The sequence below is a fragment of the Triturus cristatus genome, chromosome 10 (genome assembly GCF_964204655.1).
Source record: "Triturus cristatus chromosome 10, aTriCri1.1, whole genome shotgun sequence".
NCBI classification, from domain to species: domain Eukaryota; kingdom Metazoa; phylum Chordata; class Amphibia; order Caudata; family Salamandridae; genus Triturus; species Triturus cristatus.
The window spans coordinates 897,138,616-897,153,779 of NC_140593.1; the positions used below are offsets into that span (position 1 = coordinate 897,138,616).

General features: G+C 47.8%; 1 protein-coding gene across 2 annotated transcripts in view; it reads left to right on the forward strand.

Annotated features, from left to right (window-relative positions):
- DHX30 (DExH-box helicase 30) overlaps positions 1-15,164 on the forward strand; it is a 574,174-nt gene that overhangs the window by 137,719 nt on the left and 421,291 nt on the right. For both annotated transcript variants that reach the window (XM_085628644.1, XM_085628645.1), the window contains one exon: positions 9,454-9,606. In XM_085628644.1, the coding sequence (XP_085484770.1) occupies positions 9,454-9,606 (153 nt within the window). The remainder of the gene's footprint in view (positions 1-9,453; positions 9,607-15,164) is intronic.

Sequence of the window (15,164 nt, forward strand, 5' to 3'; positions counted from 1 at the left end):
AATTCACTAAGCAGACACATACAGGAGCTAAATACAGACATTCTTGTTCTCTGGGGGAGAGATTTTAATTGAAAACTATGTCCCTTATCAAAGCAGTCTGCATGTTGTTTATTAGATGGGGCTAAGGATAGCTGTTGCCACTTTTATCATAACCCATGTGGGGACATTTTAAATTTGCTGCTTTCAAAATTTTCTCTTTTTCTCACAGTAGATCTCATTCAACCATTAGGCCCGGACCTTGTTTCCTTTACAGGCAGAGGTCAAGGCACTCTAATTGATTTCATAGCCCTTTATGAATATTTTGAACCCCAATCTGTGGCTTTTTCCATTCCTAAGGTTTGTTTCAGTGACCACTTTCCATTGGCCATTGATTTAGAGACCCAAACTGGCTATACCTCTTGGAGAATTAAACTATGTCCCATAATTTATAATAAAAATAAGGGACTATTGCGCAAGTGGTCTAAATCTGACCACTAACATGAGGCAAATTTTAGAGTGCCTGGAAGATAATGTAAATCCCCCAACCATGTTAGTCTTTTGCCGTAATAACTGAGACCATTAATGCTGCTTTACGAAGTGACCACAGATTAAGACCCCGGAAGCAAGGGAAATAGTTTAACAGTGACTGCTCACAATCTCATAATAATCTTGTGAAGGCACTGAAAAAAATCCCTGGGACAACTTAGTGGTAAAACATCTTCGAAACTAATATAAACGGGCTGTAGAAAGACGTAAACTGGACAAAAGAAAAGAGGCCTGGGAACAACTGCATGTAGTATGTCAAAATGAAGATCCCAGACTCTTTTGGAAAACTGTCAACTCTGATTTCTTCCAAAGCAAACCATGAAGATTATGGCACCTGGTCCTCATGGCGTCCGCGCCCATTTGTTTTTGGCCAACCCCGCCCTGTGGCTCACTCTGCGGACCAATATTTTAAGCTGCATAGCATCCCAGCCCCCCCCCCCCCCCCAAATCATGGGGATCCGTGATAATAGTCCCCATTTTCAAAAAAGGGAATAGGTTGGATGTTATTGACCTATATCATTAATTAACCGTACTTGTAAATTGATGGGCAAGGTCCTATTAGAACGGTTGGAGGCCTGGGTAACCGAAAGCAGGACGTTTTCAGATGTGCAATATGGCTTCAGAAGGGACCTGGGAACTATCCAACAATGTCTTAATCTGCACCTGGTCATAAGGAAGTACACAATAGCCAAGCCTGGATCTCTTTATCTCTGGTTTATGGACCTTACGTCAGCTTTTGACTCGGTGCAGAGAGGGAGATTATGGGAAAAAAATGCTGGATCTGGGCGTTGAACCATCCTTAGTCCACTTTCTAGCCAAAATGCATCAAGATGTGACTGGGATGGGTGGGGAACTCTCTGCACCCATCAAAATGAATTGTGGGCTTCCTCAAGGCTGTGTCCTTGCCCCATTTTAATTTTAATTTTGTCTGTATATTAATGATTTAGAAAGTTACATTAATCATGGGAATGTGGATGCCCCCAAGATAGGTATTGGCAATCTCTCTGCATCATTTTATGTAGATGACTGTGCACTAATGTCTAGAACCAGTGTGGGGTTACAGAAGTTAGTGACCAGGTTTAATGATTTCATGAACGAATTTGGTTTAAGGACCAACATAGCAAAATCTTCCCCCATGGTGGTGGGTAAATCCCCCTCCATTTTAAAATTGTGTTTGATCAACAGTGAAAAGCTGTCCTATGTCCCTACTTTTTCGTACCTGGGAATCCCGTTCGATCAGAAAAGCACCTGCCACCATCTAGTCGAAACTAGGGTAATCAGTTTTAATCAAAACCTGGAGGAGGTATTTAGGTTCACGAAGAAGTTAGGCTCAAGACCGATCAATACAGTAATTAATATTTATAAGGCTCGCTCGTGTTCTGGGTTTTAGTATGGGGCCAGAGCATGGGGCTCTTGTAATCCGGCACATCTCCAAATAGCTGAGAACTTCATGAGATGTTTGACAGTTCCCAATAGTCTTCCGCCACTGTTTGTCATAGTGAACTTGGTTTGACCCCTTTGTCTTTTCTTATACACATTGCACCAATTTTACTGTGTCACTCAATTTGGGCGGAGGAAGAGCCAGCCCTTAATCTCGCAATTATTTTAGACTGCTTTAAACTTGATTACATGTTGAAGATACCTTGGCTCAGCTACATGCTTTTTTTATGGCTGCAAGTCTGCCGAATAAAGATTTGACTGACTGACTGAAATGCCCTTAGTAGATTTTATTCCTCTTCTGACAAGAGACTCATTCATTCTCTCCTTGAAGTATATCGGGCAAAAATGTCCTCTACCTTAGCTTAGACAACAGAATATATCCTTACTAACAAAAGGCATATACTGTGTACGAGTGAAGGTAAATTACTATGGATAATAACGTTATTGAGCCAAGCTACCCCGGTCCAAGCACTTCGCCTAGAGCACTCTATTGTTAGTGTCTATTCAAGAGCCTTGGCCAATGTAACCAGGTGGGCATTTAACATGCATAAGAAGGCTCTTTAAGGGCCTTATTAAAACATAACACTTTTAAGCCTGGAATAAACCATTATACTTTTAACAAAAACCTTAAGATAGCCCTAGAGTACTACCAATGTACTGACATTATTTTACTGGTCTCCAGCACACTTGAAGCTGTTAAAAAAAAATATGACTTCACAACTAAGCTTCAGTCTTGATGTGCCACCCTGTTCCCAACTATCTCATTATAAGGTAAGACTCACCAAACATATCTGAGATACTTTCTTGAACATAGCATCCAACGATGCATTATTATGCTTTGTCTAGGGATATTACCCTTAAATGCTTATACAAAGAGCTGGAGTGACACAAGTAAAAGGACAGGAATATGCGATGAATGTAATAGAGGAGTCCAGCATTTAACTCGTGTGCTTTACTTCTGTTCCAATAAAGTTCTGGAAGAGGCCAGGAATTGCTTCTTAAAGCCCATATGTTTTAGGTCTTACCTTTCCACTGTTAATTACCTGATTGTCTCAATGAAATCTACAACTAATGAATTTGCTTGTTCTAATCTGTATACATTCTTGAAATCTTTTTTAATCTATATTTTTAAAGGAAAATTATGCAGTTTGTCTTTAAATCACATTGTTGAGCTCTACGGAGGTCTAAATATTTATTTAGAATTTTTTTATTACTATGGAGATGAAGTTCAAAGTGCCTCTTGTCCCTACAGTATCCTTGGGCAAAGTACTGGGAACAACTCGGGGTGGTTGAATTATCACCAGAATGTAACAACGTGGACACTTTGGTATCTCAAGACTCGCACTTGGATAAAGTTGCGCTAATTCACTCACACAGCTTGGCTAGCAGATATTTACTTTTTTGCTACATTTTCACACCAACCCAGCTGATGTTAGATTGCAAATCCAGCATACTCATGTAATAGGAACGAAGAAAAATAGGAGCCAACACTGGGACAAGCAAGGGTGCTGTAAAACACAAATCCATTTCTGAGCTAACCAGTATTTGTGAGCATACAGTGGAGAGATGTGACCGCAGTGATCCTGGGAATGAAGCTGCATCTGTTCCTGCAACAAGAGCTGTTTTATATGGTGCCAAATAACATAAATTTGACGCTAAAATAAACACATCTGAAAGAGAACCGTTAGTGATAGATTCCTTACCTTAGAATATCCGCAGGCGTCAGACTGGATCTGGAAAGTTTTGCTAGCAGTACCCCTGCGCGTCAGTAGGTGGCGTTGTGCGGCTCCGCATGCGTTGCTGGCGTCGTAAGCGCCGAGATGACGTCACGGAGACTACTTAGGCGCCACCTATGCGTGCTGACGCCAGTTCTTACTTTCTTCCACGCCAGAAAGCGCAGATCCGGTTAGAGCACTTACCTTAGTCACATTTTGACTATCCTTTTTGAGACTTTTGTCTCCTGTACTCCTTGGTGCACGTAGGGATGCCTGGATTTAATTCTTGTGGGGCATGCAGTTGCATTATGTCGGCGGCGGCGGACCCCCATGATGTCTGCCTCTACTGCCTGGAGACCGACCACGACTCCCGGGACTATCTGGCCATGGCCCCGAAGGCCTTGAGGGAGCGGCGCCGGAAGCTGCTGGAGGTCCGGCACTCGTCCCAGCGCTGTTCCAGGTCCAGGGACCGTTTCGGGGAACGCTCGCGAGGGCGCAGTCGTCGCTCCTCGGGCTCCAAGTCTTCACCCTCGGATTCGGGTAAGAGACGTCACAAAAAGAAGTGGAATAAGCGAGTTCGCTCTCCGACGTCCCCCCGTCGGTCCTCGGATGAGTGGGACAGGGGTTCTGCCCCTGCGGCTCCTTCGGAGCCCGGGAGTCCCGCGGCCTACCCACCATACCCAGGTCTGTCAGCGACTCCCGAACAGGTGCAAGAATTTCTTGCTACCATGGACCGCCACTTTAGGCCTCGGGCTCCTGCCGGCGCGCCTTCGGGCCCCGCGTCCGCATCCTGTTGGGCCACTGGCGCCACCGGCAGATCCAGCTTCGGCGCCACAGGATCCTACGCCGTTGGCTCCGGCCGCAGCGCTGCAAGGTCCAGCGCTGCCGGCTGAGGCCTCAGCGTCGCCCTCGGCTCCAGCGCTGCAGTGGGTGCCATTTGTCTCGCCCTTGCCCTAGTTCCAGGACCATTTTGTTCCTACCTGGGATCCGTATTGGGACGCGGCGGAGATCAGAGGCCTTTGGTCTCCGGCGGAGTCCCGGCTCCATATCAATCTTTTGGAGCTCCAGGCAATCCAACTTGCACTGAAGGCTTTCCTTCGCTCTCTCCCCAGGGAAGTGTAGTGCAGGTGTTCACGGACAACACCACTGCCATGTGGTATTGCAACAAACAGGGCGGGGTGGGGTCGTGGACCCGTCTCTGCGCCTCTGGACATGGCTGGAACATCAAGACATTACCTTGGTGGTTCAGCACCTGGCAGGTTCACTGAAAGCTAGGGCAGACGAACTCAGCCGAAGGTGCTTGATGGATCGCGAATGGCGTCTTCACTCGGACGTGGCGCAAGGTCTCTTTCTGCAGTGGGGAGATCCTTGGTTATATCTATTCGCCACCGAAGAGAATGCGCAATGTCATCAATTCTGCGCTTTGGAATTTCCAAGGCGGCACTCGCTCGGCGACGCTTTTCGTCGCGAGTGGAGTTGCAGTCTGTTGTACGCCTTTCCGCCTATACCAGATTATAGAAGATTCGGCGCGACCGGCCCAAGTCATCCTTGTGGCTCCGGATTGGGCACGAAGAGACTGGTATCCCAAGCTACTCAGCATGGCGATCGATCCCCCGATCCGTCTGCCTCTTCGGGAGGATCTTCTGTCGCAGCAGCAGGGGACGGTCCTCCACCCGAACCTGTCCAGCCTCCACCTCCATGCGTGGAGATTGAGCGGTGACAGTTGACAGCTTACGATCTTCCTCCCGAAGCCTGTGATGTCATTCTGGTAGCCAGGCGTCCTTCCACTAAGACGGAATACGCCTGCCGGTGGAACAAGTTTGTGGCATGGTGTACAGCAAAGTCTGTGGATCCCCTTTCTGCCCCTCTTTCTGAGGTTCTTCTGCTCCTACTATCCTTGGCCCAGCAGGGCTGCTCTGGGCACTATCAAAGGTTATCTTTCGGCCATTTCTGCTTTTCTAAGGCTTCCAGATCAGCCTTCTCTCTTTAAGTCCCCGGTTGATAACCGTTTCCTGAAAGGCATTACGCACACGTTTCCTCCCGTGCCTTTCATAATGCCTCAGTGGGACTTAAATCTTGTCTTGACCTATCTGATGTGCACTCCTTTTGAGCCCCTTCATAACTGTCCTTTACGTCGTCTCACTCTAAAGACGGCTTTCCTGGTAGCTATCACCTCTGCCAGAGGAGTGAGTGAGATCCAGGCTCTTTCTTCTAAACCTCCTTTCCTTTCTGTTCATCCGGACAAGGTGGTTTTAAGGACCCGTCCTTCTTTCTTGCCGAAGGTTGTCACGCCCTTCCAAATTGGGACGACCATCACTTTGCCCACCTCCTTTCCGCCTCCGCATCCTTCAAAAGAGGAACAGAGACTCCACCGTCTGGACCCAAAACGTGCGCTCTCATTCTATCTGAAGCGCACACAGCAGTTCCGGGTGGATGACCAGCTCTATGTTGGCTACGTGGGTGCCAAAAAAGGTCGGGCTGTGCACAAATGAACCAGCTCTCGGTGGGTCGCTCTGTGCATGAAACCGTGTTATTCGTTGGCTAAGAAGCAGCCTCCTGTGGGGCTGCGTGCCCATTCTAGCAGGGCGACGGCAGCCACTACTGCCTTGGGACGCGGCGTCCCCTTGCAGGACATATGTCAGGCAGCTACGTGGGCCTCGCTGCACATGTTTACCAAGCATTACTGCCTTGACAGTCGGGTCCGGAGAGACGGCTTCTTTGACCGTTCTGTTCTCTGTGACTTTCTGGTGTAATCTATTCGCAGACCCACCTCAGGGGTTGGTATTGCTGGGGTATCTATTCTAAGGTAAGGAATCTATCACAAACGTGTCTCTTTCAGATGCACAAGTTACTACTTGTGTAACGATATATCTGTAAGAGTCATTAGTTAGTGATAGATTCCTTACCGCCCCACCCATCCTCCCCGTTCTGCAAACTGATTTCTAGGGTTAAAGTCATCCCTTTCAGGCCCTAGTTTCTTGGTCAGTTTCTTGCATGGCTCTGCGTTCCTGGCGCGGAAAGTCGTGTACAGAACTGACGTCAGCGCGCATGGGTGGCGCCTAAGTAGTCTCCGTGACGTCATCTCAGCGCTTACGACGCCATCAATGGACGCGGAGCCGCACAACGCCACCTACTGACGCGCAGGGGTACTGCTAGCAAAACTTTCCGGATCCAGTCTGATGCCTGGGGATATTCTAAGGTAAGGAATCTATCACTAACTAATGTCTCTTACAGATATATCGTTACACAAGTAGTAACTTGTACATTAGCATACCTTTTCTCCAGAATGTTGCACAGATTATTATTTAATCTAGCTAGCAGCCACCTGGAGACTTTAAAGGGTACTAACCCACATTCAGAAGTTGTCAGAACCCATTTCAGAGGGCTACGGGGCAAGCAGGAGCTACTCTCCTCAACCATAGGGTTTGAGGCCTTTTACTGCTGATGTCCCGGGGCCCAACCCTGATTCTGAGCAACTGGGCCAAGTACACCTTCAGCACTTGATTCTCAGGAATAGTGTGTTCCGAGCAGTCCAAGGCTTCCGCTGGTAGGAGGTAGATACAGGGAGTGAACATAGGATCACAAATCAATATACATGCAACAGTAAATTATTGTCCAGCTTTTAAAAAGAAAGAGAAGTATTTTATTTTACCAATACTAACACTAATGTAAGTGTGACATTCGCAAACCTTTCAGTCCCACTGACTTCAGGACTCTAGAATTTCATAGGCACTTTCCTGTGTCCCACTCCCTCCTCGCTTTACCGATCGTGGTTAGTCCCCATTCACTTTTGGTAACATCCAGGGTAAGCCCCACTACTAGTCAGAGTCTCAAGAGTTCACTCCGACTCCATGGTAAAGTCAAAAGTGTTTCAGTGCTGAAGCTCTGTCTATCAAACAAGTTCTCCTGGGGCCGACTTGGCACAAACCCATTCTTACCTGCTCCTTGAATATTGGAGCACCAGGAGTTCCTGAGTGCGCCCCCTCTGTGGACGCCGGAGTGACAGCAGCTGGTTGAGGTGATTTCACTGCATGCAGCCCAGGCAGGCTGCACTCTGCAGTCCAAGAGTTCTTCACACATGGTCATGCTCACAGCGACCAGAGGTTCCTCGCGGCACCTCCTTTCAGGGTAAGTTTTCAGTACAGCATTTTTGATGCAACTCTATGTAAGTTCAAGGGTGATCCTACAACGGCCTTACTCCTGCGGCGACACTCCTAGTCAGGTCGCAGTTCTTGTTAGTTTAGTGACTCAGGCATAAAATCTGATTGAGTCTGAGTCTTTGATGCTTATATTAAGTCTTCTTTTTGAATTGCCCACTCCTCTTCCTCTAGAAAGCAGTCTATCGCAATAGGAACAACTCCAAAGTTGATAACCTCGCAACACAGGCCATGGGAGTGACTATCTTTCACACTGGATGTCAGCTATTGTACTGTGTATCAAATCATTAGCTTAGGGCCTCGGCTCTACTCTTAATGATTCACTTATCAGCCCCATCTCCTTCCTGAGATTTGGCCAGGCCCACTCTTCATTAGCTCTTTATGAATCAGAGAGCACCTTTTGAAGTGTACAGGTGAAGCTTATACATATACCAAGCATATACTGCCCAGTGCTATACCATTCTTGTATTGTGCTACTCATAGGCACACATGCATCTACCATGCACTCACTTCACAACAGTATTGTGCCCTTCCCAAGCACGCCTGTACCCAGGATAGATACACCCCTCTTGCCCTACGAATGACTTGACGACAACCCAGTGTATGCCAAGGGGTGAGTTAAGCACACAGCAGCAGAACTTTGAATGAGGAGCATTTAGGCCTTACTCCAGTGACCCAGTTTAACAAGGACCTGTTCCCTTCTACTGATATTTGCACTGTATGCCGCGACCTCTGCGCTCATGCTGCTTAAGTCCTGGTAAACGCAGTATTCTTTCACCACTATAAGGGTAGCACTTTGGGCACCCCTCCTAGTCCAAACAGACTGCAGTCCGTGAGGATCCATGATCAATGCTTGTGTATGGCCTCATAATCAACGTTAGGGATCCAGACATCAGTACAGTTGGGGCACTTGAAGCATGGGTGCACATCCATTATCATGCGAGGGACTTTGCTGTCCCACCAGAAGTTGACTATTGTAACCCATATACAAGCATGAGCTGAGGCTGAGGGGTGCAAGACCCAACTCCCCAATAGGAGCACACTCCGGTTTGGGGTAAACCCATCAGACTTATAAACTCTGAACGCAGTATACAGTAATACATAACACAATTGTACATAAAAGAAATGGAAATCTAGAGAAGAATTTTGAGATATATACTTGAAATATGTGCACAAAGGTATATAGTTCCTGAACAAAATGGAAGGGAAAGGCATAGAAAAATTGTACTAAAATAAAAAACTGCTCATCCCTACTGTGTGAAAAAATGTTCAGGAGTGCAGTGAATGTTAAGTATACATGGGTTAAATGAAGTTTAGAACACATATCACTGAAAGAAGGATTATATCCCATTCCTTTGGAGTGGTACGTTTGTGTTTGTTTGCTGTACTCCCTGAACAACTGGTGAAGGGTCTGTGGAGAAATGGCTTAATTTTGCAGAGAAAGTGACTTAACTTGCTACATCTTTCCCTCACCTAGACCCTGCTTTAATCTTGGTTATGCTGTATTTCTTACTCGGTATTGCCACTGACCTGCCACCCTCTTGCTATACTGGTTCTTTTTTATGCTGTGGCCGAAGTGACACCATCTTTTGTTTATGTGTATTAATCCCTCTTAGAGCCTCTCGTTATTAGACAAAAACAACAAGCCTTTGACCCATGCAATGTACCATCTATCCTCCTTGCGCAAGTTGAACGAGAGGCAAAGGAGACCTAGTCTGTTCCAGGTACCGGAGACCATATTACAGAAGATAGATGACTACTTGTTGCAGGTAAGGACTTTCATATTAATTTTTTTCTATAACATGCAACTCCTGCCAGTAAGGTGTACTTAGCTTGTATGATACAAACTTATGTAATCCTCCTACATTTTGAAGTTCACACAGCCCATTCACATGTTCCAGATGAGCATTATGTTACATGCATAATTGTACTGGTTGTATCGGAGTATCCACATATAGCTTTGGGGAGGTAGCTGTGGAGGAAATAAAACTTGGGGGGGTTGTTTAGATGTGCCCTAGAATCAGTTCTACAGCATTGTAAATCCACACTGATAGCACACCTTGCTACAATGTGTACCAAAGGCATTGTTGATGTTTTGGGTTGTCTCCTGTTTGCCGATAATGGAGCATGTGACCAGGTGGTGGCTTTAGTCATTGTACTGTGTGCGGCTGCAGCTATTTATTTGGCATTTTTATACAAACAGCTTGTACATTTTTAGGTTATTTTGCAGCACTGATTTTTTACAAATGTTTGCTTTCGGGGAACATGGCAACCTACTGTCTAACTAAGGTTCGCACCTTGTAAGCCAGTTTGAAGAGTTGATTTTCTGAGCTAGCCTCATGTGCATCTGCACTTTACCTCAGTGCAATAACTATGCCTTGCTGAGAGAACTGTGCAGCATTATGTTACAGGATGAATGCTTGTGGGTCAGATTCACCTCTACAAGAGCGTCCATTAAGTGTTTGGACTAACTGATCTCTCCCCAACATGCGCAATGAGCTGAAAGCCAACTGGAGAAGCTGGGTGGCCAATGCTAACCTTATCCCCCTCACCTCACAAAGGGTTTGGCGGCTGTAATGGAGTGGGGGGCCCTCAGGAGCCAGCGAGAGAGTGCTCAAAGAAAGCAGAGTGGTATTCTTGAACAACCATCTCTCCGTAAAGAAAGTAAGGTAACCCAGACCGAGTTACTCAGAAGTCGAGCGGCTGCATCTGGAATGACGGTTGCAAGTGCAGTTGGAGAATATCCGACTGTGCTTCCAGACCAGGTACAGCCAGGTCCTGGATTGAGAGAATATCTACTTCTACAGTCACTTTTTCTGAATGTGAAAGGGCAACTACTGTTTGTCGGAAGTGGGTCTCAATACTCTTCCTACAAGGGTTCTATGCCTCAGAGGTCAAGTTGCAGTGCCTATGGCCAGTCGTGTAAGAAAATAACTGCCCGACTATGGAGGTTTCTGGAAGAGGAGAGTGGGCAGTGCTTGATTTGAGGGAGTGGTTGCAGGTGTGACTCAATGGCACATATGATTCAGAGTAAAAGTGAAAAAGGAGGTAGAGAAAGAAAACAGTGACCAAGAGAGGTGTAGGGATGAAAAAGAATCTTTGAGCGAGATAAAAGGTAGGTAGTCTAAGGTGATGGAAGCAAGACTACTCAGCCTTGATATTTGGCACCCTGACCTTCGATAGGACCAGCCGCAGACTTCTGAATAAATGTTTGGGACTGGCATTTATTCTTTTACAAATTAAGCACTAGGTGGGGTCATTGAGTCAGAGATGGATGTGACTGTCACCTGCAGATCTCATGTCACCAGGGTCACATAGCTCTGAAAGCAGATTGCTTTCCTATGCATGCAGGGTGAGAGGTGTGCCTGCGTGAAGGCAGGTGGAGGTGTGTGTATCTGAGTGAGGGGTGGCCAGTTTGAGTGCCGGGAAACAGTTGTCTGAAAGTGCAAATGAAGATCTGTGCTTGTGTGAGTGCAGGGTGAGAGTGTGCCTCTGTGAATGGAGGGGGAGAGTTGTGCCATTGTGAATGTAGAGCCTGTGTGTATGCAGCACATTAAAACCAGACCTGTTGGCACTGCCAGTGCTTCTTTGTGATGTGGTAAGGTGGGTAAAGCAGCCATTGTTAAAATCACTTAACCTTTACACCCAAAAGTGATGGGCGCAATGGTTGCAATAAGTCTAACCTGTGCCAATTGCTTGTGGTAGTGTTCAAACATTGCAGTCCGATCTGGACTATTCAGATTGGAGCAGGGTCAAGATTGATTTAGTGTGGCTGGGTCCAAACTGAGGTGGGCAAAAGATGAATGCATTGGAATGCTACCCTGAACGATTGCCAGTGGATAGGCTTACTACGAGCATACCTCCCATCACTTTTTAAAAAACTCTTTCTATTAAATGTTTCTTCCTGCTGACACAAACCTTATAAACAATTTCCGTAGTACTAAACAGTTTGACATGTTTCCAGCACACAACACAGTCTCCTTCTCATCCGTGCAAATCTGAACAACCACAGAAGCCCCTGCCCCCTCCTCCGTGCAAATCTGAAAAACCACAGAAGCCCCTGCCCCCCTCCCCCACCCCCTTCCCCTTTTACCGTATGCCCAATGAGTGTAGTCTCCCCAATGCGGAGTCTAATAGGGCAGTCTCTCATATCTTTCCAGGCAGCCCTCCTGACGTCTGTAGCAGGTTCATCGCGTCTATGACTGTTAGCCATGGGACCCACACCTTGTCAGTTTTCTTTGGACACCCTCTTGCAGATTTCTCCACCTACATACATCATTCTAGGTTTGCCAACTAGTGCCCTACGGTGAAACCCTTGGGCTGCACCACAGTTTAACAATATCCCTCCTTTCCACCATTAAGCCAAAATTACATCCTAATAAAGGGAATTTGGGCAATGTCTGTGCATACACCTAGAGTCATTAGTACCAGACCCAATGTTAATCTCAACTATTGCCCTAGATATTTGGCGGGTCAATTGCCTCCAGTATGACTGGATCCGTGTGCTCCCCTACAGGGTGTGTAAGAGTGTTCCAGTTTTCCAGCATCCTCCATACATGTCAGTATCTTCCTTTCAGATGCTGTGTAGTCTGGTCTTCGTAAAATATGCTCAGTCAGTGATCTTTAGCTGCACTAAGCGGAACCCGTCCTTAATGGCCATCTCCTTTGGGTGCTGGCATGCATCCCCCAGTTGTAATCCTCTAGAACAGTGTTCTCCAAAGTCGGTCCTGGAGGACCAGATCCATGCTAGATTTTTAGCAAATCACCCATTTAGATAAATGTAGGTTTGAGGCATATGAGCTGCAGATTACACACTTTTGCATAGATCGCCATCTGGTGTTGGGCCCGGATGTTTGCAGTTTGTTTTTCCTCTTGGAAAGTCTTTGGAAGTCACGAGGTCGGTGGCTCCTCCCTTGGATCGTATTGCGCATGGGCTTCGGCTCCATCCTCAGATTGTTTTTTTCCGCCATTGGGCTCGGATGTAATCTTCGCGCTCCGGTTCCGAACATTTCCAGTTCGACGATCGAAGCGGAATCCTCACTCCCATCACAGTATTGTTTCGATCGCGATCTCCTCAATCACCTTCTCATCGACAAATCTTCGGTTCCAGTCGTCGACGGCGGCCTTCGGGCCTACCCAAGCTCCGGTCCCGGCTGATGGAAAGAACTCCATTCAAGAAGTGCCCTCGATGTTGGTCCAAATTCCCCCACACCGATCTTCATGAGGTGTGCAACCTCTGCCTCTCCCCTGAACACGAGGCTCGAGACTGTCCGGCCTGTAAGTCTTTCAGATCGAAAAAGACTATTCGGGACCGAAGAGCCAGACGAAACATGGCGCACTCCTCGACCTCCGTTCCAGTCGACATCTTCGGAGACGACATCGACGATCCGGGACAGCAGCACACCGAAGAAGACCTCGTCAGTGGTTCCGAAGCCGACGACTCAGATGTAGAGGACATCACCCCGGCGCAGATGGTCATGAGTAATATACCCCACCCCCACACCCGCACCGACACCGAAAAAGGCTTTGGTCATGCCTTCGCCTCCGGGCCTAGGCAAGACCAGAGACACTGCTTCACACACCCCACCTTCGGGCCCGGTGAAGAAGCCAAATAAGCCTTCCGGCGGCTCGGGCTCGAGCCAGCCTTCCAGCGGTGCCGACAAACACACCTCGGCACCGAAAAAAAAAACGGCCTCTACCTCGACACTGAGCTCTGCACCGAAGTCCTCGGTGTCGAAACCCAGCGCTTCCGTACCGACGCCATCTTCGGTACCGACCAAACCCCATAAGGCCCTCGGCACCGACACTTCCACGCCGAAGCCCACCTCGGCACCGACCAAGAAAACGGAGGTTCCCAAGCCCAGTGCTAAGCACGGCACGGACAAGCCTAAAAAGTCATCGGCCCGAAGACCTCGGCGCCCACGGAACAAACATTGTCACAGGAACAGTTTACACCGGATCCCTTACAAAAAACTCTTACTAAGGATCCAAAAACGGGACATTTGGCACTCTCTTCCAAAAAGAGACATTTGGACAAACCGGCTCCGCCTCCACCTCCAAAGAGGAAGGACTCTGCTACCTCCCCTTTCAGAATACCTTCCCCACCTCCTCCACCCTCTCCACCTCCACCCCCTCCGCCTTCTCCACTCCCACCTCATCGCTCTCCGACCCCGTCTCCAGACGATGATGATCAGGGGGACCCATATCACGATCCAGGGGATGTGCCCCAAGACCCCACCCCTACAGGATCCCCAGACCCATGGGACAACTACAATAACCCAGATATTCCAGACGTCGCACAAGATGACCTTTATCCTTCCAGGCCATCTCCACCGGAAGACTCACTAGGCTTCCACCACCTACTTCAGAGGGCGGCACATTATCACAGGGTACAGTTACACACTGACCCAGTGGAGGAGGATTTCCTCCTCGACACCTTTGATACCGCACATAGGTCTACCTCCATACTACCTATGCTCAAGGGGGTGGTAAAACATGCGCCAGAGGTTTTTAAGGACCCAGTCAGGGCCAGGGTCATTAACCCACGCATAGGAAAAAAGTACAAAGTTGCCCCCACAGATCCCGCCTATATCAAAGGGCCAGCGCCACTAGATTCCCTGGTGGTTTCCACTGCACGGAAGAGGTCAAATTCCCAGGCGTCAGGCGAAGCACCACCACCTGACAAAAAGTCAAAGCTACTGGACGCGTCAGGAAAGCGCACTGCGTCACAGGCAGCCAATATATGGCGTATCGCCAACACCCAAGCGCTATTGGCCAGATACGATACGGCGCATTATGATGAATTGGAAACCATAATGCACCACCTCCCGGAAAGGTACAAAAATAGGGCCAATGAATTAATTCAAGAGGGTAAGACAATAACTAACACCTCCATACGCTGTGCCTTAGATGCAGCAGACACAGCCTCCAGGGCCATTAACACTAGCGTCCTCCTCCGTCGCCATGCTTGGCTGAGAATATCAGGTTTCAAACCTGAGGTACAGGCCTCCATCCTAAATCATCCCTTTGACCAAGAACACCTATTCGGCCCAAAGGTAGATGAGGCCCTCGAGAAAATGAAGGAGGACACTGATATGGCGAAATCTATGGGAGTCCTGCTGTCACACCCTCCTAGGCGCTCCTTTCGCCGCTCTTCCTTTCGGAGTACGTCTAGAGGCTACTCCTCAGATAGCGTGTCCACTTCCTACAAATCCCCCACTCAGTCCACCTTCACAAGGGGTTATCAAAGAGGCGGCTATAGGGGCAATAACAATAAAGGCAGAGGCAAAACAAATACCGCCCGCTCTGCCACACTGGCCTACCCAAT